This window comes from Struthio camelus, chromosome Z (assembly GCF_040807025.1).
Source record: "Struthio camelus isolate bStrCam1 chromosome Z, bStrCam1.hap1, whole genome shotgun sequence".
Lineage (NCBI taxonomy): Eukaryota > Metazoa > Chordata > Aves > Struthioniformes > Struthionidae > Struthio > Struthio camelus.
This window is the reverse complement of record NC_090982.1, coordinates 9,826,112-9,851,450: the sequence shown is the minus strand read 5'-3', so window position 1 is coordinate 9,851,450 and position 25,339 is coordinate 9,826,112. Positions and strand designations below refer to the sequence as shown.

Below are 25,339 nucleotides of genomic sequence, written 5' to 3'. Positions count from 1 at the left end.
GCTGTGTGCCCTGGGAGTGGAATTCTGCGCTTGCTGGCATATGGAAGCGCACCCAAAGGTAGAAACAGAATTTGCTTCTTGCTTCTTTCCCATGCAGCACGTCTGCCGTTTTCTATTCGAGTCCTCTTGGAAGCAGCAATCCGTAACTGTGATGAGTTTCTAGTGAGGAAGGAAGATGTGGAGAATATTCTCAACTGGAAAGTGGTGCAACACAAGAATGTTGAAGTGCCATTTAAGCCTGCGCGAGTTATTCTGCAAGACTTCACGTGAGTCTGATGCTCTCCAAAGCTAGGAGGAGGGGACTGCTGAATGTGCAGCCATGGTCAGCTTGGGGTGAGGGCTGAGGGGGACTGTTGAACACGCAGCAGTTCTCAGCTTGAGGCAGGAGTTTGTTAGCAAGTGAAATGTTTGAACAGGCTTTTTTTTCAGCCTTCTTCGATGTCATGCTATGAACAGTAGTGCATGGGGAGGCAAAACAAAGTTATAAAAGCACTAAATGAAGTGCTTCTGGGATGGAGAAATAAATATCCTTATGAGACGGTTTGTAAACGGAGAAGGAGAAAATGAGGTGGATCAATCTGGATCCAAATGAGAAAATTCACTATTCAGAGGGTTTTCTTGCCCCCTTCAGACTCCTAGATTCAGAGGCTTGCTTTCAACTTTATACCCATTCCAGTTCTCGTTTTTGACTCTCTCTTCTGAATCAGTATCTTTCCAGATATATTCTTCCAGACTTCTCTACTTATAAAAATGTGAATGTATGCTTTTTTGCAGAGATGCCAGTAGAGAGCCCTACATAATGAAATCTGAAAAATCATCCCTTTTATTTCAGTGCTGTAAATCTCCAGGTGTCAGCCTGCAATAGTCCCTGGTAGATGTAGAAAGTCAACTTTCAGGTAGAACAGTAACTTCTAACTGCTGTTAATATAGCATCTGACTTGCAAGTCCGCTGTTCTTTGCACCTTACACCTATGCAGAAAGAACTGAGTTCTTCCTTGGTAAGCCCCATGCTGCTAAGCTATCAGTTGATTTTATTTCTTAGACTAGCAAAATGTCTTCACTGTCATATCTTCCAGTCTGCATTTTTCGCAAAGATTGTCCGGGTGTTAGAGACCCAATACAGGCCAGCTTCTGAAAACGTTAGCAAAAAAATGGCAAAGCCTTAACTGAAAAGGGTGGTCTTTCCTAGCTTTTTTTTTTTTTTTTTTTTTTTTTTGCCTGTTGGCTGCTGTTAATATTTTAAAAAGTTGAAGCACAGAGAAAGCCAAACTTCCAAGCGCTTGTTTGTTCCCTTTGTTGCTGCTCTCCTTTTTTGCCCCCTACTCTCCAGACCATTGTTGAGTTCTACAAATTTCCTGTAAACTTGCAGAGGAGCTGCATGTATGAAAAATGAGCTCCTGAACAGGCTCCTGAGTGGGAGCTTGCTGGAAAATGCAGTTCTTGGCAACTTTCCAGAAGACATGCAACAAGAACATTTGCAAGTCCAGGATTAGAACTAAGGAATTTCCTAGCTCTGACCATTCTGCAATTATCCTGGATTCTTCTAAGAATATAGGTGGATGTGGTCTATATTTCTTTTCAATTGTATATCGTTTGTAAGCTGGAAAAAAGTTACTCTTTTCCCCCTTGAATCTGCAAGTTAACATAACGTAACATCTGTTAGTTTCCTGGATAAATGTATATCCTGGGACAATGAAGTATTCCATTGAAGACAAATTTATCAAGCGTTCTCACATTTCTTTTAATCGGAGTTAGCTTCTTTTAAGTCAGCATTGGATCATATGGAACTCTTTTTTGTTCTTGTAAACACTCAGGATTTTCAACCTAAAATTCTGCAAGAATTATAAAGCCTTTTTCCTTCTTTCTGCGTTGTTCTTGCTAGATTTTGTGATTTTAACTGGCTTCCTTGCAGTCGGGAGTTGAAAACATACATAAACTCTCACTCTTTTGGGCTGCTCTTGCAGAAACCTCATGCTCTGAGGGGGATACTGAATGATGCCAAGTCCTCACAGACACATCACAGGCAAGCTCTTTTTCTGTGAGCGGCCAGCAAAATCAGGCATGTTGGTATGCAGGAGGGTTTCTCAAACTGACTGCAAACTCTTGTGCATGGGAGTGATAGTAGGTACCTCTTTAGAAACATCAGTACGTGCTGAGAAACACCAGAAGCCTTGTTAAAATAAATATTAAAATATTTAACCTGTTATTTAGGACAGGCATTGAAGTGCCATAATTTTTGATTACTGTTGCTTGTTTGCGTAGGGCCAGATCTGCGTTGGTTGGGGATGGGGGAAAGACTCTCATTAACTGGCCTTAACTGGCCCCTGTGAGAAGTTTACTTACCTTGCTGAGGAAGGAAGGCTTAATGTAGAGGTTTAAAAATGGTTTGGGGTGAGTGAGACATTCAAAGTCGGAGAAGAAGAGGCCTGCTAACCTATTTCTGTGTCACTTGGAGTTCAAGGGCTTGCAGGGTTGTCACAAGAAGGTGTTGAGAGGGTAAAGATAGGAATGTTAGCCATAGGAACGTGGCCTAAGAACGTGCTGCTTGACTGTGATGTGTGATATAAGACCTTTTTGTAAGTGGTATGTACGGGAACTTACTAGTACAAACGAGTGGTACCCCTTCTTATTTATGCCTTTTTATGTTCTCCCAGTCATCTGCTAGGACAGTTAAATCGATTCCTGAAAATATGGCTATCTTGCAGAAGGGTTCTGTGTTCACTTACTTCGTAATGTTAAGTCTGATGCCCTGCCCTGCTGGTTTCACTTCAGGTGTGGAAGGTACCAAACAAGGGTGCCGGAAGGTACCCAAATTAGAGAGAGGATTCTCCTCTCCTTCCAAAACCTGAGAAGAGGTGGTCCTTGCCTTAAAATCAGCTAACTAAATGAAACGAAGAATGAAAGAAAGGGCACTGTGCACCTCTGTTTTACAGATCAGGGAGGCGAGAGGAACAGAGCAAAAGAGGAGAGACCAGTTCAAGGTCCCACAGAATGCTGACTTTGACTGGGTTTCCAGATTCTCAGCCAAGCATGTTAAGCTACTTCTGTAACTTAATTTTGGTTTTAGTTTTTCATTCTGACAGTGTTCAGGGTACAGATACAGTTCTTCCCTTTCTACTCTTTCTACTCTTCTGACTTTCTTCTCAAGGGCTCTCTCTGCAGTAGAGCAAAGATCCAATGCCTGGGGATAAGGCTACAGCTTGCGCCTATTGTGGCAGTAGATCTCAGCTCTGCGTCTCAGGACGCTCTGCTTGTGTTTATTTTCTTGTTGTTGTTGTTTTCCAAACTCTTTCAACTCACCTAAATCTCTTCCATTTTAGTGGGGTACCAGCTGTGGTTGACTTTGCTGCGATGCGTGATGCTGTGAAGAAACTTGGTGGAAACCCAGAAAAAATCAACCCCATCTGTCCTGCAGATCTAGTGATAGATCACTCCATCCAAGTCGATTTTAACAGGGGGTAAGGATACAAAATGACTGTTACTTAATCTTAGTTAGGAAGGTGGATCCAGTTGCTGATAGCGAAGGTAGTAGGTCCATTGGTGATATTCTTAGAATTTAGACTATAGCATCATAAACCCTAAGAACTGATTAAGTTAGGCTGTTGTATCAGTTGCTGTGGAATAGTTGTGGGATTCTGTTCCGTAGCGCATCTCTTGGCAGCGTGAGCCTAGATTAAATGTTCATTGAAACAGGCTCAGTCTAGACCTGTGGTGATTACAATTTTCCATAGTAATACCTCATTATTATTAGTTGCACAGAAATAGCTTTTTTCCATATGCACTTTTTTTGACCTGTGGAGCTTTCTGGAAAGGTCAAGCAAGACTGCCTCATTTCTTCCTTATTTACGTAAGAATAGACTGGGCAGCCCAGCTCTGAGGAACGGTTTACTGATTCATTGCCTCCGTAGAGAAAAGCACAGTGATTAATATGGGTGCTATAAGTGTAAGAAAGAAACAGTGCTAGTCGATCGTCAGCATGCTATAGACAAACCCTTCCCCAGACCCACACTGAAGTACCAGAGCTTCACTTAGGGGTTTCTCTACCCTCGCTAGCATCTAAATATGGGCCTACTAGACTACTCTTCCAAACGGATCCTGCAGTTCAACATCTCTCAGTGGTTTCCTTCCATCTTCCAAACTTCTAAAGTATGCTAATCTGCAGTTGCCTTGAGGGTAGAAAAATTCTGTGTATTTATTGTCCTTCATAGGAGATAGTTTTGAAGCTGGTCGCTTAAGTGATAGCAACGCAAAGAGGAAAATTTATAGAAAGGGGTCGTTAAAAAACATAAGAGGACTTTGAGTGCCCTTATTTCATGGTGTCTTTAAAGTAAAAATACTGAGTTTCCAAGCAGGTATGTATTGTAAAGCCTACTTCATGGAAGAATGTTGCTGGAAAGCTTTTGTTCTAGGTCTTAACATTTTTTTTTCCTTTTATTTTAATGGTAAACTCATATGGATACAAATTCTCACTGATGCCTGTCATGCTTGCCAGGGGAGAAGGAGGGCCGCAATTTTTAGCTTATGTAACCGTTGAAAATCTGCCCCCTTTTCTTAGAGATGCTGTAACTGTTCTTAATCTTAACATAACAGTAAAGATTTCAGAAGCAGACACAAAACTAGAAATAATCATCGAAAGACTGATCTCTGGGGTAATGGCCATTTTAGTGTTAATCTATTAAACTAGGAGCCTAAGCTTTTTTTTTTTTATTTTGCGTCTGCATAATTTTGTAACATCTTTGGGAAACAGTCTGTTTCTTTATGAACAAGGTATGATTTAGTCTTTACCCTAGGACAAAATCAACTATTTTGATTCGTAGTCTCTGAGTATTTTAATAATATTCATTCCGTGCGATGAGCACCATCCAGGACTTCAGATAATTTTTTGCTAATAACTGTTTTTTGTCTCCGCCTTATTTTGTTTTTATTAGGGTCGTGTATGTGTGGAAAAAGCATTGGCCAGCCCTAACCTTGAGGTTTTTATATTACTCAGGCTTAAGCTGATTAAGTTGAAGGCTAAGTAGCTGATACAAGTGAAATGTTCGTTAGCTCTATGTTGAAACACAGATACTTAAGGCAACAGTGTGGAGCCACTCATCCGTGATAGCCTCTATTTAACCAAAGTTGCAGGGCAGTTAGGTTCCAAATCCTTTATTGCTGTGCTAGTTGCTTTGGATTTAGATGCTGAAAACTTCATACTGCTGTAACATATCGTCTAGCTTTTCCCAAGCTATAAATTCTAGGTCTGCAGCCCATACCGCGTGGGGATTAGTACTCAGAGTTGAATCAGACTGGAGGTACTATCTGTAAGACTTCTTAAATCCTTTTTCTCAGTTGCCTGTAGTTCACAGCTGCAGTGTTATTAAAACAGATGAGATTGACCAGCATTATCATTAGCAACTACTCTTCTTTCACCCCTTCAGTATATCGATCACGCACAAATTTCAGGTGGAGACTTTTGGTTGTGGCAGCTGATTATTTTCACTTGCAGGTCAGACAGCTTGCAAAAGAATCAGGACCTGGAATTTGAAAGAAACAAAGAAAGGTTTGAGTTCTTAAAGGTACTGAAAGAATTAATCCTAATTGCATGGACAAACATGAACAGATGTTCTTCCACTACTTGCACCGAAAACTTTTGACTGCGCTTCCTTCTGTTTCAGTGGGGCTCCCAGGCTTTTCAGAACATGAAGATTATTCCACCAGGCTCTGGGATCATCCACCAAGTGAACTTGGAGTACTTAGCCAGAGTGGTGTTTGATCAGGATGGTTACTACTATCCAGACAGTGTGGTAGGCACTGACTCACACACCACCATGATAGATGGCTTGGGAGTGCTTGGCTGGGGTAAGTGCACTAGCTTACCATAAATAGACTGCTGGCTGATAAAAGGCTGTATTTCAGAGTTGCACCTGATTTAAGCAACCTGGTAAGGTCTTTTACAATTATTTAAGGTTCTGTAACGAAGCTTCGTGTTCTGATAGCACCCTCAAATGATAAGAAGACTTCTGTTGAATTTTTTTTTTCCTTTTAAAATATCTTCTGTTTTGTATTTAAATCACAAGGAGTAAGGGAAGGAGAGTTATTAGATTTTTGGAAGCACTTTAGTCTTTGGGAAGTCAAGGAGTTGAAGCATCACTGAATATCCGTTCATTCCTTAGTCACTTAGCTGTTTTCAAAGCGCTACTTATTAAAAGGTATTGTAAATGCTCTTCTAGATTGAAGATGCTGAAAGTTGCTTCTGAGTGGGTTAATTATGGCCAGGGAGAAGGCTGTGTAGAACAGCACCACGAAGTACAGTCTAATACCAGTAGTCTGTAAAAATACTTCTTACAAAAATAAATACAATTTGTGTGTGTGTGTGTGTGTGTGTGTGTGTGTGTGCGCAAACTGCAGTGTTTGAAATGTTGACTGAACAAGTAGATAGCGAATTGGAAGCATTTGCAATCGCCCTACACGTGGTAGGGAAAACTTCATTTGCACTTCTTGTCTTCCTGTGGTATGGTGATAGTAACCCAATTGAAGTAGATACTGTACAAATACCAAAGACTTTCAGTGGCTTTTAAGAGCTTGTGTTAGTTGTTCATGAAGATGCTTGTCAAGTTCTGAGTAGCACATGTGATACAAGTAGGACGTTGTTTGCTCTACCCTATATGGTACTATTGTAGCAATACGGATAGAAAATTGCTATGAAGGACAGAAGAATTTCTGCAGACTTAGTCATACAGAGTATATAGCAGTTCACCTTTTTGAAGACTGTGAGATCTGTGAGATAGGAGATGCTTCTTTTATTCTACATTTGGTTGCACCTTGCATACGGGGCTCTCATATTTAGATGATGTTGCAATAGCAGTAACTCCTTGGAAGAGCAGGTCTGTAAACTTGGCCTCATTTTGTTCCAGAACTTGAAAATGAGTGCTGGGCACGGTCCATAGCTTCTATACCTAAAGCATACGCTCCAGGATCCAGCATTTCTTGCTAATAGCCTGTAGTGCTTCGTGCCTGCCTATGCTGGCCGGTTGGTCGTGTGTGCTAACTTGACTGCGTTTAAAACTGATTCAGATGTCATATGATGAGCAAAAAGATTTGTATGAGGGAACCTGTTACAGAATTCTCTTTTTGAATAGGAAATATGTGTCATTTTGCATAAGCTAAACAGGAGATTGTCTTTCAGAACTATTACTAGATTAAGTGGAGGTAAGGATAGGAGTGGTAGTTTAGCATACCTAAGCAGCTATTATGAGCAGCTTCTGTTAGATCAGTGTTAGTCAAGCTAAACAAAGTGTGAACGGAGGTTTGAGAGGTGTCAGATAAGGATGAGAGGGACTTTCTATGGGCGATAAGTTAGAAAGCAGCTGTTTGAGTGTCATTTTGCTATAAACATAATACTTTTTTGGATTGGATATGATTTTGACATCTTGCTATTTTATATTATTAAGTTACTAAGACATAGCAGGCACCTGAGTTACATTCCTTTGACACTGAAGGTATGTTTACCTAGAGGCTGCCACCTGCACATGCCAAAACTCTGTTGAAAGTTAAAAGACTTCAGGAAGATAGTTCTATTTGAACAAGTAACTTTTCTGTTGGCATTATTGAGAGCTCTCCATACCTTTGACTTTAAGAATCTTTCATTTCTTCAAAATAGCTTTATAGTTTTCATCATAATCATAGTCAGCATACATTTTACACACTGAAAGTTCCATGCCGTGTTAGTGTTACTGTTTTTTACCCACTCATTGCATGTTTAAGTTATTAAATAGAACTTTTATATCTGTAATTGTAAAAGCATACATAATATCCCATCTGCTGGCTGAGGAACAAGGATTAAAGTGTGAAACTGAAAGAGATGAAAAAGCCTGACCTTGCAGAAGCTTGAAGGAAGATGAGGAATGCTTCTTAGTGCAGGACTCGGCCCTCTTTAGGGCTGTCCTCTCTCCCCTTTCACAATTTAAATAATCTAGTAGGTAATTGCATTTCGTGGGTTTATTTCTGACACTACATTGTCTTTCTAAGTAGTCTGATAGTATAATGGTGTTGCATCCAGGTGTTGGTGGCATTGAAGCAGAAGCAGTGATGTTGGGCCAGCCGATCAGCATGGTGCTTCCTGAGGTGGTTGGCTATAAACTTCTGGGAAACCCTCAGCCGCTGGTAACATCCACAGACATAGTGCTTACCATTACTAAGGTAATGGGCGTGTTTACTGTTTTGCCATTATCACAGGAAGCTATGCATGTACTCTAAGACAAAGCTACTGTACTACATGCTTAGCACTATCTCTGCTTCCATGTAGGTTTTTTGTTTTTGTTTTTTTAAGCTTTGTCACTCCATGTGGGTTAGAATTAACTGTCCAAGGCCAACTGCAAATTTGCTATCCACTCTGTTTCTCAAAACCCGGATAAAATGGAATAGAGAGCTAAGATTTCATGGCCCATTCAAATCCTTATGAAAAGACCTATTTTGGAAAAATACTGTTTGTAAAAGGTTTGTTGTTATTTCTTCACCTTCTCAAAAGAAAAATGATGACCTTTTTTTTGGACGGTCTCACAGAGAAAAGACTGTGCAAAGATTGAAAACAGTCAATAAGTGCTTTAGTTTGATCGCTTTGATTTGCAAGTCTTTGGCTCGCACATCACATATTCATAATACATTTATTCAGTCTGTAACTTGTGACTGAATTAAGAGCGTTAGTAGGTCAGCATTTAATACTGAGATGGAGCTCAGAAATCGGATATATGTGTTCATCATGGGACACTGGCTCTTGAGGGAACCTGCAGCTGGAGAAAGCCAACTTTTTGAGTTCATCCAGATGTGCATCAAAATGCATCTTCCTGGATTTACTGACAGAAGACCCCGCACTATTCTGCTCTCCTCAGAAAATCTTGTTGAGAAAAATGCAGTGGTTCTAATACAGAATCTAATTTACATGGGAGGAAGAGCAAGTTCAGAAGGAATACATCACTGTATTTTTGTCTCATTGCTGCAGCTTTACAAGCCCTGTGTCCTCATCTTCAGAATGCAGTGTTTTCCAGAGCTTCCTGGTTTCAGATGGCATTATAACCTTTAAAAAAAGGTTTTCCTGTAGTCAAAAAGATGTATTTTATAGCTTACATGCTCTGATCGTTTGACACCTAGCAATGACGTGGTCACTTTGTTTTTATTTGTTCTTTTTTTAATAACAGCACCTTCGCCAGGTTGGAGTTGTGGGTAAATTTGTGGAGTTTTTCGGTCCTGGTGTAGCCCAGCTGTCAATTGCTGACCGAGCCACCATTGCCAATATGTGTCCAGAGTACGGAGCAACAGCTGCCTACTTCCCAGTGGATGACATTAGCATTGGGTACCTGATACAAACAGGTGAATGTGAGAAAAGGTCATGACTTGTGCATGCAATTAAAAGCAGGGATCCCATCTATTTAGCGTAGTCAACAACAGCATTGAATCATACTGTGTGCCTTCTGAGCTTCTGTGCGTTTTTTATCTGTGGTTGCTTGTTCAGTTGACAGCATGAAAGCGTGAAATGATCAGTCGTGTGTTTTTTCTTTTTCTGACTCATCGTAGTTCCTCATTTTCACTTGCTTTTTTCTTTCTTTTTTTTTTTTTTTTCCCGGATCTGGCTTTCCCCTTAGGCCGTGATAAAGAGAAAATTACATGCACAAGAAATTATCTGGAGGCTGTGGGAATGCTTAGAGATTTCAAGAACTCTGCTCAGGATCCAGACTTCACACAGGTTAGAAATCATTCCATCTTCAAATTCCTTCGTCTGTGCCTTTCCCTACTTCCATGTGACTGTTGTCTATTTTTCAGAGAAACAAGGAAATAGTTAAGGGATTCTCTAGCCTTCCATTCCTTTGTCTTGGTCTGTACAACTGTCTTAACTCGGAGCTCAGTGGAACAAGTCAGCTGGCTCTCCAGGTGTAAAACTCGAGCACAAGGAGAGATGGGCTCACAACTGAGCTCTAGGCAGTGCAGATATTTGATATCTGATTTGATCTTTGCATGATCCCTGTAGTTGAGAACTCCACTCCATACTCAAGCACAGGTTGTGAAGGTAGTGTGGATGTGGTCTCTGTAAGCTGTGTCCCAGCTGTGTTCCTCTTACGTTCAGCAACTTACTTCACTGTGTAGATCAAGACACTGAGAAGCTGTATTTGGTAACTGCAGACCACACAACCTGTTTTCTGAGCAAGAAAATCAAGATTTTAGTCTGTGTCTCAGAAACTCGAGAGTAGTTTCATTTTTCTCTACAGTAAGAGCTTTATCTTTTAACTTACATTCAGGTGTTCATGATTATCCAAATATTTTATGGTTAGTGAATATGGAAAGATGAAGCACGCGGTCAAAACAAAGTTGACACATGGGTGAGGAACAGGACAATATGGTAATCTGTAATGTATTGTAATAGGCTCTGGACATTTTCCCCAAGGCACAGACAAATAATCTGCTCTAGTTTAAGCCTGTGCCAGGATTTTTTTTCACGTCATTGTCTTCTGAAGAGGATCCTGCTGCTAGCATCTGAAGCAACATAATTCTCAAAACCATTTACATTGTGTAGATGCGTCAGTCCCGCACTGGGTTTCCAGTAACCAGGGCAGTTTTGAGAGCCATACTTGGGAGCTCGCAGGGCCTGAAAGTAGAACTATTCCTTCTTCTCTGATCTTGCTCTCCTCACATAAGGTCTCTGAGATTTTCTGTAAAGAAATGTAAAGATGTGGAGGTTTAGACTTGATTCAGCAGTGGGCGGAGTTAAGCACACCCATGTTTTACTGACTTCATCCTGTCATGAAGTGTTGAACCTTTTTCTCTTCCTCTTGCTGAATAGGTTGTTGAGTTGGATCTCCATACTGTTGTCCCTTGCTGCAGTGGACCCAAAAGACCTCAGGACAAAGTTGCTGTATCGGATATGAAGAAGGATTTTGAGACTTGTCTGGGAGCCAAGGTATGGATTAGGAACATTCGGTCCTATGAACTAGTATGTACCTCTAGAAGCTGTCTAGTCTTTGCACACCTGCATTCTGGGATTAAGTAGCGGGGTGTTTGGTTATTCATTCAGAATTAAATGGGGATATCGGACTGGTATTTGAATACAGTTTAGAAAATGGCATCAGCAAAATGAGTAGTTTAAAATTGGGGAGGTGCGTTCACATGTTCCTCTCACATGAACATGTTCCTGGCCTAGTGAAGTAGTAGTTCTTTCTGACTGAAATCAGTCTGAAGCCATCTGAGGCCTGACATGGGTTCAACATACGGTAGGGAGTTCTAAACTAGCCAACCTGTGTGTTGCTAGTACGCTGGATGAAGTAGATACTGCACTGAGCTCTTTGCTAACTACCTAGAGCTTCACCAGCTTTTCAAGTGGCTTCTGTACTGAGCTCTACGAGGTAGTTTTGCCTTTGGTACCCAAACTAGATAGTTCACAACTGCTTGTGTCTCCATGTCTCTTTGAAGTTGGTGGTGAAGATGGAACAGAATACTTTCTAAGAAGGAAGTTACTTCTCTTTACACCATCTCAAGGAAAAAATGGTCCTTAAGAGCAAGATTTTGATTAGACTCAAAAAGCCCAGACCCAAACATGTGTATTTCCAAAATCGGATTGAATCTTTACCTGAAATGGGTAAAGGCAGTATATGTAAAAACTCTGCTGATCTGTACCAAGAAACTTAAGCTACAGCAATCTCAAAGAATTCTTAATTGGTTACATTTTTCAAAGTCCATGAAATTACCTTATCCTTTCAAATCTCCACACATTTCATAGTGGGAGCAGTGCTTTCTTGTTCTTTGTTTTTCAGCTGTCACCTTTTGCCTCTCAAGTCAGCTTGCAGCATAGATTTCAGCCATTTAGTATTCACTGCTTACATGCAAATCTTACGTGCTCTGGCTGAAATCTCAGAACTAGATTGAGCAACTAGGCTAGCCTCTTTATGGGGAGGCTTTGCTTTCCAGTACGTGAAGAGGTGTCCACGGCACATGGAAGAAAGATGTGTCTGAGCAGACTGAAGAAGGATACATTTGTGCAGGAAAAAAAAAACAAACACATTCTGCTCTAAAGGCCCCTCCCTGTACTGCTAAAGGTAGAATAGAAGGGACCCCGTAGAAAAAATTTTTCCCACCACTTGGGCTGATCAAGGGTGCAAGCCTTTACCGCGAGACCTAAAAGTACAAGTTACAGTGTGATGACAGTTAACATTCATGAAGTTCCCAGCCCATACCAGTTCCCAGTCAAAAAATTTGTATTAACCACATTCCTGTGATCCTTACTTTTTCCTCTTACAGCAAGGATTCAAGGGATTCCAGATTGCCCCTGACTGTCACAACAACAAAGTGAAATTTAGTTTTGAGGGCTGTGACTTTGAGCTTGCTCATGGTTCCGTAGTGATTGCTGCCATTACAAGCTGTACCAACACCAGTAACCCCTCGGTTATGCTGGGAGCAGGTAAGTTTGCACGCTTTTATATGCAGTAGTTTCTCTCTGGCTCTGGTTGTGTATCATAAAAGCAAATAGAACACTGCTGTAATTCTGAATGCACAGTGCTGTTTTTGTCATTCTAGTTGCATGCTAGAATTGAACTTAGTCCCTAAGGGCAACAAGAGGAATTCTGGAAAATAGTGTTTGGTTTGGTACCTGGAAATAGAAGCTGAAGAAAACATTGTTTTCCTGCACTGTCTTCTCTACAGGACAACCTGCAGCTGAATTAATCAGTGCCTCTAGCCCTTGTTCAGATGCACAGAAGTTACTTACATAGGTCTTCTGTGACTGGAGCTGAGGGAGAGGCTATTAAAAGTCAGAGGGACAGCGAAGAAGAGTAAACTGTGTTTTTATGTCTGTAGGTGCTTTAATCTTGCAGCAGAGGACAAAAAGCTGCTTAGAGGTGTACTGAGTTGTCAGAGGAGTCTGAGCCTGAGGGAAGTTGTGTTCCCTGTGATTGCTTCTTTTTGACCCTTCTCATTTACATGTTATCTGCATCCAGGAAATGGTTGGACTTGGATTTTTGTGGTGTCCCCCCCCCCCCCCCCCCGCCCCACACCTTCTCTTGCTCATTACCATTCAGTTACCACATGACAGGTTTGTCTGACTTGATTATGAGACCTTTCTGGTCGTAAAAAGCAGTTGGAGGGCAGGGCTTGTTTCTTTTTAACCTGACCGGTCTGGGCTGAAAATTTATCCAGTCAAGTGTTGTCTTCTGACAACAAATATAAAGAAAGTCAGCTCAAAGGGCTCAATCTACAGCAGCCCAGTTCAGTTCCCTATCCCAGGTGCTTGCTGCATGCTCATACATATGTTTTTCCTATTCTCCTCTTCAAATTTATACACAAGCATTACCTTTCACTATACGATCAACTGCATTAGGCCTTACTAGCCTGTCAGGCTGTTTGCAAGATGCAGGTTTATCTTCTACAAAGGCAGGAATAGATGTGTTTCATAGGCAGTGCCAAGGCTCTTTGCGTGAAAGCATGACCTAACGGCTGAGGTCCACATAGTCTGTCCCTAGAGCTCCTGTGTGGTGTGAGGAAAATCTTATTTTATGGACTGCCCCGATAACAGTCACTCTGAGTTTAGTTTGTCGGAACAACATTTGTGACCTGTTCTCGGGCAAGCACCTTTCTTTGGTCACTCTGCAGTGCTGGCAGTTTATCCCCTTGCCGGGCACAAGACCTCTGTTGATTCCCAACAAGAGGGACAAAGTTGATCGCTACCAATGAGGGGAGAGGAGAGAAGCGGCTCTATTTCTTCCCCCTTTCAAAGGAGCAGAGCTAAACAAAGCCCCCCAGTTCTCTTATTCTTGACTGGACAGCCAGATCAGCTGCTTCTTCCATCGGGTTCTTCCTAGTCATAATCACAGAGGAAGAGCAATGTTTCTTTCTTCCAAGGATCAAGAAGTAGACTTCCTCCACGTGGACTGTCCTGTCTCTCTATCCTGTTCCCTTAGCTGTAGTTGGGTATATCCTTTAGTTGCTCTGTCTGCTTAGGATATGGTTGCCTCAAGTGTTTCATTCCCAGGCTAACTGAGTGCAATTTAAACCCTCTCCTGTATGGTGGTGGGGATGCTTGTCTTTCAGTCCACTTGAGTTAATGGCTCTAAGGGTTTAGTGTGCAGAATGCCCTGCAGATACAAGTGAAGTTGGTGCACTGGAATAATGCACAGCAGCCTGAAGAGTCTCTATGTATGCACTCCAAATTAGTGGGTGCTCTTGACTTTGCTGCCAAAGGGGAACAGGGAAAATATTATTCCCTCTGTCTTTGGTAATTGCTTGGACATGACAGTGATGAAAGCCTCAGAGATACCCACAGGGAAGATGATCATCTGGCTTTCGGAATAGGGTTTGAAATGAAAGTGAATAAAATACACAGTGCTCTCACGCTACCTAACAAGCTAACGAAAATCTCAAATATGAATAATTGTTTCAAACTAGCACAGTGTATTCTGTGCACCAAATGATGTGCGGGGCTCTGTGTTTGTGGAGATAATAACTGTACACTGTTGTAGTCTTTCCAGCCTAATCTTGCTTTAGCAAGATGCTCAAAGCAACTTAAGTTCTGACATTTCCTTACCTTTTTTATAGTTTGACTTCACAGTCTTTCAGAATGGGTGTTTGCAAGAAAACACAAGCAAACACTTTTAAACAGGCTGTTAGGCTCTCAGGGTTCTCTAAGGATGATTGTTGGTTCACGGTCGTCTTCTCAGAAGTACCCAATAGGTCCAGCTGCCACAGCTTCCTCTGGCAGTTGAGGAGCCTCAGCAATTTCAAGAGTAGGACTGTTACTTAATTCATGTGTCTACCTTTAGACCTCCAAAGTCTGGCCCTTCTCACACAGCACTTAAAAGCAGAGATCTCCAGGCCATGTCTAAAAGAACTGCCAAACAGCTGGTAAAAAGAAGTTGGGTTTGGTGACGTATTCCTGCTGCTTGTTTTACGTGCATCCCGGGAAAGGCGTGGTGAGGATTTGGTTTCTGAAGGAAAACTACACTCGTTTGGGTACAGACAGTTCATTTAAAAGGAACAAGTTCAGGACATGTTTCTGGTAACACGTCCTCTCCATGAAAACATTTCTATACAGGGTACAAATCTAGATGTGGTAACATAACACTTCTGCAGCAAGTTACAGATCGTGAGCTAGCTTGTTTGTAGCAAGTGGCTGGAATCAGTACTGTCATAATCGTCATCTTCTGAGGGCAGTAAGTTCGGCATTGGGTTACCAGGCTCTCATAAATGGAAAATTAACAATACTTTATTGCATTTTTTTTGGTTTTTTGCAGGTGACTTTTGTTTAACCAATTACTGAATTTTGAATCGCTCTGCATGCTGACCAGGCATGAGTGCCTCTTATAATTTTCTGTCACTTTCCATTAAGGCGGAAAATGCAGACTGGACCCACAGTTCAGCAGAGCGCTTGAGCTCTGGCTGGTTACTCTGAACTCAAGTGGATTACTGTGATTGTTTATCTGTACCATCTCACTGCTGGAAATGGAGCCCCTTCTGTTTTCCTGTTAATTGATGGCACTGCTGTTAACCTGTTGATCCACCAAACTGTCCCACCTCGAGGAAGAACTGTAACTATCCTTTGCATTTTTCAGGATTGCTTGCTAAGAAAGCTGTTGAAGCTGGCTTGACCGTGAAGCCATACATTAAAACTAGCCTGTCCCCAGGAAGCGGGGTTGTCACTTACTATCTGAGGGAGAGTGGAGTTATGCATTACCTTTCTCAATTAGGGTAAGAGGGCTTTTCTTACTGTTGGCTCAGGGCTGCCTAAGTACAAGCATTAACAGCAAGTGATGCAATAAAATAATCATTTATCTATACAGCTTAAAAGATGTGGCAGATAACCCTATGGCGTGATCATGAGTTAACACAGTACTGTTATGTTGGCTGACTTTGTGCCAACACGCTCAGGGAGGGAGAGGGCCTGTTGCTTGCTGCAGCTTCTTGAAGATTCATGTTCTTAAGCAGTAAAATTAATTTTTTTCCAAGAATAATAATTTTAAAATAGCATAAATGACTCTTGTATTGCTAGATGACGCATTTCTTAGGTCTTCATTCTGTGTGCACAGAAAATCACTGGAATGACAAAAATTGAGTGTTGTTAAAAATGCTATTTTCAGCAGCAATCCTTTTGTTAAAGCAATGTATCTTATCTTCTAAAATTAACCCTAGCCAAGTGCTAAGGATTTAAACATCTTACTCCAAAATAGCTTTCTGTTCACTGATGATTTTTCTGCTCTGTCTAGGTTTGATGTGGTGGGTTATGGCTGCATGACCTGCATTGGCAATAGCGGGCCCCTACCAGAATCTGTTGTTGAGGCCATCACAAAGGTATGCATCAGTCAGCCTTTCTAGTGCAGCTTATTTAGGTAAGCTGTTCTCATTCTTGTGCTGCTCTGAGCTGCGTATGTGAGTTATCTGTTCTCGTTGAAGACTGAGAGGTGATCTCATCAACGTGTATAAGTGTCTGAAGGGGGGGGGGGTGTCAAGAGGATGGGGCCAGTCTCTTCTCCGTGGTGCCCAGCAACAGGACAAGAGGCAACGGGCAGAAACTGAACCACAGGAAGTTCCACCTAAACCTGGGAAAAAACTTCTTGACTGTGAGGGTGACAGAGCATTGGAACAGGTTGCCCAGAGAGGTGGTGGAGTCTCCTTCGCTGGAGATACTCAAAACCCGTCTGGATGTGATCCTGGGCAATATGCTCTAGAGGACCCTGCCTGAGCAGGGAGGTTGGTCTAGATGATCTCCAGAGGTCCCTTCCAACCTAAACGATTCTGTGATTGTGTGGAAAGTAAGTTCAGTCCACATTCCATTTTCTGTGGGATATACTCGGGGATCATTTGGAAGGAAACAGTTCTGTGATTGTCCAGTCATTGATGTCACAGCATGGGGCAGCTGTGCAGACCTACAGGGTGCCTGAAGTCTGGAAACACTACAACGTCTTTTGTCTTAAATCTTCTCTTGCAGGGCGACCTTGTTGCTGTGGGTGTGTTGTCTGGAAACAGGAATTTTGAAGGGCGTGTCCATCCCAATACCCGTGCAAACTACCTAGCCTCCCCACCCCTGGTAATAGCCTATGCAATTGCAGGGACCATCCGGATTGACTTTGAAAAAGAGCCTTTGGGTAAGGTGTTACTGGGAGAGCTTTTGGGCAAGACGCTATTAGACACCGTCAGCATCCTTCTTTTCCCACCTTAAACAAAACTGGTTGGAATTAAGATCCTCAGAAACAGTGGTCCTGGGGAGATGCTTCAAATGCAGAAGTACATCTGGGATACAAAGAATGAAATTGTTAAGCAACAGAGCAACAACAGGGTCTGTTTAGTGGAGGAAGGGAAAGCTAAGTTTGACTAATATTCTGGTTGTGCAGGGGCATCCTTTTGATTATGTCTGGGTTGCAGTATCTCAAGAGCAACGTGATCCGATTGACTGTCTTTGAGCAGGGAGTTGGACTACACAACGCTCAAAGATCCTTTCCAGCCTAAATCATTCTACACATTTCCCTGTAATGGCAATTGCAAAAGAAGCCATGTGTGTAGGCACCAAGTCCATGAGGCTCCCTTCTGTCAGACCCTTGTAGATGAAATAAAGTGCATCTCATGAGTACTGGTCAGACTAGAAGGAACACACTGCTGAAGGATACTACTACCTGATGCGCTTCCCCTCCTCCCTACCCCCAATGGAATATTTGTACAAAGAACATAACAATGCCATTTCCTACAGGAATAAATGCCTCGGGGAAAAAGATTTTCCTAAAAGACATCTGGCCAACCCGAAACGAGATTCAGGCTGTTGAGCGTCAGTTCGTTATTCCTGGGATGTTCAAGGAAGTCTACCAAAAAATAGAGGTGAATTAGTCCGCAGTGCAATAGTTCGGTTGATGCTGTGCTGTGCTACTCTGCAGGATTGTGTTAGCAAGTGAGCTATTGCAGCTTCATGGATTTGTTTTTTTTTCTAGCTGACATAAAATTTATTTGCCCCATTTAATAGCATTCACATAAAAAAGAAAACTTGTGCTTAGTAATGTCTTGTTCCACACTAATGAAAGGAAATGTGTTTGGGGTTTACGTGCAACTTCTTAAGATTACTGAGAAAACACTTGAGAGTTATAAAGCATTGTCTGGGTGCATAATACAGATAATTGTCAGAAAACTGGATGAACGGCTCTCCTTTTCTAATGAAACGAGGGTGTTTGCTTTTCCTCACTCTTGCTTTTAAAAGACACAATCAGAGAAAAACACCTTCTATGTTGTCATAAGAAGTGCCTTAAAAATGTAAGGACTTCACTGAAGTCGAATTTGTAATTTGACATGAACTCTGAAGTGATTCCGTTGCTTCTGAAAACGTAGAAATCCACAGGATGTTTTTGTGTGTTTTTCAGACAGTAAATAAATCTTGGAATGCCTTAGATGCTCCTTCAGATAAACTATATACTTGGAATCCCAAGTCAACGTACATCAAGTCTCCACCTTTCTTTGATGGTCTGGTAGGTGCACACTTTCACTTTGAGGCAGGCTGGTCTGTATAGTAATACCTTAACTCATGTTAAAATGATGCAAAGCCACTCCAAAGGACACAGGAACATACGTCTTGCCAATGCGGGGCTTATCTTAGCCTTTACAGGCCGTGGTTCTCAAATGTTAGCATCACACCCGTTGTATATATTGTAATACAAAAGCATGAGTGAATCTGAAAATCTGAAGGAGTCACTGTCACTACAGGACTTTTGAAAATTGTCCTTTTTGCTTTTTAGGTGGAATAGTTTTAAATAGTGAGAAAGGAAGTTAAGGGAAAGGAAAAGAAATGCAACCCACAGGTCTGCCTGTGTGCATTTTTGTAACAAATGATTCAATGTTCAGATAGCCATTTCAGCACTGCTTAAAATAAAATGCAGATTCTGATACATGCAGATGTCTAGGAATCCTGGACTTTCCTCCTACTCATGCATGTACCATGGAAAATCTCAGCTAACTTTTTTGCTTTGTGTATTCTATATATGCATGAACACGCTGACAGGCACCCAAGAGGTCATGTTTTTGTTCAACATTTAATTTTTAGGAATGTTAATTTTTTTTAAACTTTCCTCTAACTTGTAGAAGAACAGAGATTTTATTTTGCTAATTGCTTATGCATGTCCTGCACTTTCAAAAAAAGTAAAGGAACTCTGTGCCATATTTTAATTATTTTCTTTGCATTTGTGTTGGTTAGACTTTGGCTCTTCAGACCCCCAAATCAATCAAAGATGCTTATGTGCTGCTGAGTTTTGGGGATTCTGTGACAACTGACCACATATCTCCAGCTGGGAATATAGCAAGGAATAGTCCTGCAGCCCGTTATTTGACTAGCAGAGGGTAAGTGCTTTTTTTTTCTCTTTTTTTTTTTTTCCTTCCGCTTCCTCCTCTTTTTCTTCTTATAAATTGGGAAGACGAAATAAGGCCCAATTACTGCATCATGTTATTGGCTCCCAGATCTGCTAAGCCCACATCTGCTTTTGTACCTTGGATCATTCCTGGGGAATAACATGAAAAAAGAATAGCATTTCTACTTCTGCTCTTTCAGCACCTTTCATTGATTCTGATAATTTGTCTAGAGGGTGCAGGTCTGTTATACTGGGGAGCTGAAGACTTCTGTGTAGAGAGAGGGGAGGGAAGGAGACTTCAGGCTACCTTTTGCAATAGGCCAGTTCAGAAATAAGGGAATCAAGACTGGTCTCCATATCGAAGCTGAAGACAAAATTATTATGGTCCTTGATGCCAAAAATTGGTTCTGTACTGATTTCTAGCACGTGTAACTGTATCACAGATCTAGGGCAGCATGAGCTACAGAACATCACTAAGCTTAAGCTTCAGTGCAGCTGCAACAACTGGAAAAGCCATTGTTGGCTTGCTAGGGACAGTCTTGTCAGTTTAGTATAAGCTGCAACTTAAGGCAAGAGTAGGACTTGCTGTGTCTTCAGGTATAATATGTGTCTGCTGCTTGGTCTTCAGGTATAATATGACAGTCTTTTTCTCTGGTTTAGCACTTCTTACAACTTCACTGATGTTTTTAAAAACAGCACAACCATTTGGAAAAAGTATTTTCATTCTGGAGATTAAATTGATTAAAACAGCGTCATCTACTGGCTGCTAGCTGCTCGCACCTGTTTGACCAACTGTTGTCAGACACTTTGAAATCTAAATAATCTCACACACATTACAAAACAAATGTTTTATGTCAGAGCCACCTTCTGGATGTAGCCCAGTACAAACAGTCCTCTGTTACATTCCTTGCCTTTTTTTCTGCAGAGGTTGCTAGACTGGAGTCCCTCCTCATTTCTGTATCTCTAGTCCCAAATCAACCTTTTCTTCCTTAGTTCTGACTTGTAGCAGGGGCTCTCTCTTTGCCTTTTAAATGTTTAGCACAGCTGTGCCTCCACCTTTGTTCTAGATGTTGTGACAACCAGAAATAATTAGGAGGATTTTCAGTTGCCAGCTAGTAGGAGAAGATTTCTTTTGCTTCTTCTGACACAGCATGGACTGTATCATTGCATCCTTGCATCACTGTCAGATACTGTTATATTGGGCAAGGGTTGGGAATACCACGGCAGTTGCTTTCTGTGTCCAGCTTCAGTAGACAGACCCCCCCCTGCCCCTCTTTTTTCTTAATGAAAAAATTTAAAGGCAGAAGTAAAATAGTAGAAGATTTGGATACCTCTATGCTACTGTCATTAGTTGTCATGATGGGAGCTATGTGCATAGCTGCTGAGAGAGTTTCAGAAACAAGTTGAAAACACAGCTGGCTGCTGCACCAGGGACACTAGATCACTGATTTTTTTTAAAAGCACAGCGTGTTTTAGTCTAAAATAACAACAGTGACCTTTTTTTTATTTTTTCCTTTCCCTTAAAAGCTTGACTCCTCGAGAGTTCAATTCTTACGGCTCCCGCAGAGGGAATGATGCTGTCATGGCCAGAGGAACATTTGCAAACATTCGCTTGGTGAACAAATTTGTTGATAAGCAGGGACCTCAGACTGTCCATTTCCCTTCTGGGGAAACTGTAAGTACACAGGCTGCTCTGAACTCAGGCTCACTGATGGTAGGGTGGATTAGCACTGGCTTTCCCTCTTACAGTTTAGGTCATTACTTAAGTCCCTTTTACGTAAAGCTGATAAAGTGACAGGAGCTGTGTTGAATTAAAGCAGTAGGTCAAACATACCTGCGTAACGTGGTTCTATCAGGCATGTCGATGGAGAGTACAATCATTGTAAAAGTGACAGTGAAAGGTGTAGTTTGTTTTGGGAATGAGACCAAGCTGGAAATCATATGGTGCTGTATGATAAATACCGTTAAAACGTGTCATGGTAGGAGGTGTGGGCTTCAGCTCTTTGTGGGAGAATACTTTTTGCTTGTTCCTGAGAAATGTGCTTCTACACCACAAAAACACATAAAGTGTTTGGCATTTTCATTTCAGCTTGATGTGTTTGATGCTGCAGAAAGATACAAGCAGGCTGGCCATCCTCTGATCGTGCTGGCTGGGAAGGAATACGGTGCAGGAAGTTCCAGAGACTGGGCAGCCAAAGGACCGTTTCTTTTGGTGAGTGACTGCGGTAAACTACAGAGAGGACAATATTTTAAAAAGTGTGTGTTGGTCAGGTAGAGTAGCATGGCTGGTTTTGATTCCTGTGATAGGTACGTTTTTAGAGATGCCAGCAAGACTAGGACCTCCATGCACATATCAAATAGGAGGTTATGATCAGACTGTTATTAGTGACTTCACTGGGAGGCTCATTAGCAGAGGAAAAAGGAGTGCCATGCTATCTTCTGTGAGAACAGTGAACAAGGGGATCTCTGGATAACTGTGAATTTCATTTAAGCACACGACACCCATGTGCATGCATAGCAGAACTTCTTGATAGCAGGAGCTATTTTGAGATACCAGCTGTGTCTAAGAGCTACCGTGGAATTGCAAAAGTTATTTAAATATTAACAAATCCTGTTCAGGCAGGAAACCTTGACTGTTCTCCAGCTAGCAGTCCACAAGGCTATCCCAGAAAGGCCAGTCCTTTTAATATTCTTGCCTCTTACAATGCAGTAAACCTTGGTTCTGCTTCCGGCTGCCTTCTTGAGCTCACTGACCAGTGAAGATAGAAAGTGTAAGTGAAGAATAATATCAGTCAATATGAAATTTAGCATTGTTTCACCATGATTTGCAGTTTGCAAGGATTCTTACCAGTTCTGTGATAGGACCGTAATAGAAATCCAGCTACAGTGGAAAATCTGTTTGTTCTTCATCCTGCCCTACACTACTTCCCAGCCTTTTAGAGCTCCGATTCAAGCTTTCTCAGTGTGGAATTTTGAATGCAGTGGTTTGTTTATTATTAAACAAAGTTTTGGGGTTACACTTGTCTGAATTCTTTTACTTTCCCGTGGCGATCTGTTTTCCTAACTATATTAACATGTAGAAATCAATTAAACTATACCTTAGAGTACATAGTGTAGGTGGGTAACAATGAAGTCAGTACTACCTCCAGCAAGAAAGGGGTGGCAGCAAGAGTTAAAGAAATGACTAGTGATGTTCTACTTAGGACTCATTAAAGGACCTCAGATTCCAGAGAAAGCACATGAAATCTTTGACAATCAGACTTCTTCGAACGTGTTTGGAAGTTGACATATCATCAAGTAGTCCTGGACAGTCTGCTGTCAGAGAGACCTGATGACTTAGCAATAGCTGATAAATAGAAGGAGGGGGCTGCAGAAGTTTGGATTGTTTTTCCTCCGAGCATGGAAAGACAATCATGAACCGTGATGATGATAATATTTGTTGTGTATTTCCCAGGGAGTCAAGGCAGTGCTTGCTGAAAGCTATGAGAGAATTCATCGCAGTAACCTAGTAGGAATGGGAGTGATTCCTCTGCAGTATTTACCTGGTGAGGATGCAAGTACTCTAGGCCTCACTGGACGTGAACGTTACACAATTATCATTCCTGAGAAACTAAAACCACAGATGAACATCCAAGTCAAGGTAAATAAGAAACCTAAGGCTGAATTTTCTAAAGCACTGTAATTTAATTCAAAATACCTGTTTCTTCAAACAATATGTTTTGGTATGGCAGAAAGCTTCTCTCACTTGAGGTGAAGGAAAAGATTTGAGATGGGGAAGAGGGTGAACAGTCATTGTAATAGGAATCTTTTATGGTGGGATAAAAGCAGCATGCCCAAACTGTTTCAGTCAGTAGAAAGGAGTCCTGTGTTTTTGACCAGTCCTTCTATGTCCAGTGTAAATTTTTCTGGCTCTGTTAATTTTTTTTAATAGCATAGTAGGAACTAAATTGTAAGCATTAAATAAAATCATTGTGTCTTAATCCTGACAAACTAACAGAATGTTCTATATTGCAGCATCCAAAGTGAAGTCAAAGTATATACCCTGCGTAAAATGTAGCTAAACTTTAGGCACCGCGCTGATGCTATTCATCTGGCTCTGCCTCCAACCCCCTGCCCCTTCTTTGAAAAATATTAGCATCTGCAATGAAACTGTGATTTATTCTTGATTAGAACTCTTGTAAAACTGACTTATTTAGCCCAGTGGCCTTGAAGTCAGCTTTTTTTACTGCAATTAGAAAAAGAGTGTACTTACTGTGCATTCATTTAGTGCAGGTGGTCTGCCTAGATTAGTTTTTAATAACAGGCATTTATGTATGCCTCATTAACTGTTCTGAAGCAGAGCAAGTAGCGACCCAATGAGTTGTTAATGTCTGTCTATGCCCTCATCTCAAAATACGTGACAAGGACAGTTTTTAGTAAAGCAGTGGTTTGCTGGTTATTCGCTTCATGCACGTGTCTTTATGCTTTTCTTAATTCCAAACACTAGCCTCTAAAGAGAGCTAATTACATTAATATTGCTGTTACACTGAAGCCAGGAGAATGACTGTGTAGAAGAACATGAAGATTTAGAATAACCACTTAAAAGGGTGGTTTCATGCTTAGATTAGTGGGGTGGTTCTAGTCTTAGATTAACAATAAATCTAACAGAAGCAGCAAACAGAATGCAAGGATGCTCCATGCATAGTATGTTTTGTTTCAGACCGCCTTCCTCTGAAGCAACTGGCAGTGGTCTCACGTGGCATACAGTAATAGAGAAATACTGATGCCCAGTCCCTGCTCACTTAAGTGGTTTTCTATTGCAATTTTTCTTAACATTGCAAAATGTCATAATAATCCTTATTTTATTACTGTGTCCTGTAACATGTGGAAAGTTCTGCTTAAATGACTTTCTTAAATGACCTCCAACAGCTGGATACTGGGAAAACCTTTCATGCCATCATGAGGTTTGACACTGATGTGGAGCTCACTTACTTCCACAATGGAGGCATTCTGAACTATATGATCCGTAAAATGGCATCCTAATCCAAACAACGTTAAGCAAAAAGATCCAGGTACAAGCCTGCTTCTGGTGAGCACAAGAAAACAATATGGTAATCATAAACATAAAAGCCTGAACCATAAAGTGAGCAACTTCTATGTGGATTATATTATCAGGTGGTGTGTTTACAATGTTGAATGATTCTGTGTATCTGGAAATGGGGCACTTGTCCCATTAAAGAAAACAACTTTTTATTACTTTATTCATATGGTGGTTGAATTGACTTACTGTAGGATGACAGTGCAAAAGTCATGCAGTAGCAAAGTATTAAAAAAAAAAAAACTACTGTTGGAATCTGTGGAACTGTTGAAGATCATGTGCTGATTTTATATATTTTGTCCATTTAGTTTGACTCAGGTTCAGTTCTATGCTCATATCAGTGGTCCAAAAATTAACTGACAATATAAAATTAATTTTTTTTTCCTTTTCTGATTACCAGACATTGACTTACTTTTAACTACAATTGATCAGAATCCAACTCTAATATTGAAATTAATTATTTAGCTGCTTATTCATTTTAAAAATGTGAACTCTTTTCCTTTGAAATCTAAGCTGTAGCTTTTGTGGAAAAGTGGGCCATATGAGGACAATATTTCTAATGGATTAAAATTAAATATATTTTCAAAAAAGTTTGGTGTTTCTTTCATATTATCTTGAGTACTGAGACACAGAACAAAGTTTGTTCTTCAAACTCTTTGCCCCCCTTAGGAGTGTGATCTTACATATTTTGACTTCTCCTATTTTAATTACTTGTTCATTTGAATAAACTACATGATGCAGAATGAATATGAATTTTGTCAGATACTGGCAATATTCTGTACCCCATCAGAGTACTGCTGACTGTCTTCTTGATGACACAGGGCAGAGGAAAGTAAATCTACCACAATTTCAGGATCCCTGTCAGCAATTTTTATGGCAGCTAGCAACCACTGCTTAGACTACTGCATTCATTGAAGTCAGTGACTGCTTA

The 25,339-nt window shown here is 41.1% G+C and overlaps 1 protein-coding gene across 6 annotated transcripts in view; it reads left to right on the top strand.

The window, feature by feature from the left end:
* ACO1 (aconitase 1) overlaps window positions 1–24,999 on the top strand; it is a 36,100-nt gene extending 11,101 nt beyond the window's left edge. For all 6 annotated transcript variants that reach the window (XM_068928750.1, XM_068928753.1, XM_068928755.1 and 3 more), the window contains exons 3-21: window positions 98–266; window positions 3,321–3,458; window positions 5,489–5,558; window positions 5,658–5,841; window positions 8,042–8,181; window positions 9,177–9,348; window positions 9,621–9,721; window positions 10,814–10,930; window positions 12,265–12,424; window positions 15,567–15,702; window positions 16,218–16,302; window positions 16,940–17,096; window positions 17,696–17,820; window positions 18,354–18,458; window positions 19,181–19,323; window positions 20,859–21,006; window positions 21,421–21,543; window positions 22,786–22,971; window positions 24,240–24,999. In XM_068928750.1, the coding sequence (XP_068784851.1) occupies window positions 98–266; window positions 3,321–3,458; window positions 5,489–5,558; window positions 5,658–5,841; window positions 8,042–8,181; window positions 9,177–9,348; window positions 9,621–9,721; window positions 10,814–10,930; window positions 12,265–12,424; window positions 15,567–15,702; window positions 16,218–16,302; window positions 16,940–17,096; window positions 17,696–17,820; window positions 18,354–18,458; window positions 19,181–19,323; window positions 20,859–21,006; window positions 21,421–21,543; window positions 22,786–22,971; window positions 24,240–24,353 (2,573 nt within the window). In that variant the 3' untranslated portion in view covers window positions 24,354–24,999. The remainder of the gene's footprint in view (window positions 1–97; window positions 267–3,320; window positions 3,459–5,488; window positions 5,559–5,657; window positions 5,842–8,041; window positions 8,182–9,176; window positions 9,349–9,620; window positions 9,722–10,813; window positions 10,931–12,264; window positions 12,425–15,566; window positions 15,703–16,217; window positions 16,303–16,939; window positions 17,097–17,695; window positions 17,821–18,353; window positions 18,459–19,180; window positions 19,324–20,858; window positions 21,007–21,420; window positions 21,544–22,785; window positions 22,972–24,239) is intronic.
* The last annotated feature ends 340 nt before the right edge of the window (window positions 25,000–25,339 follow it).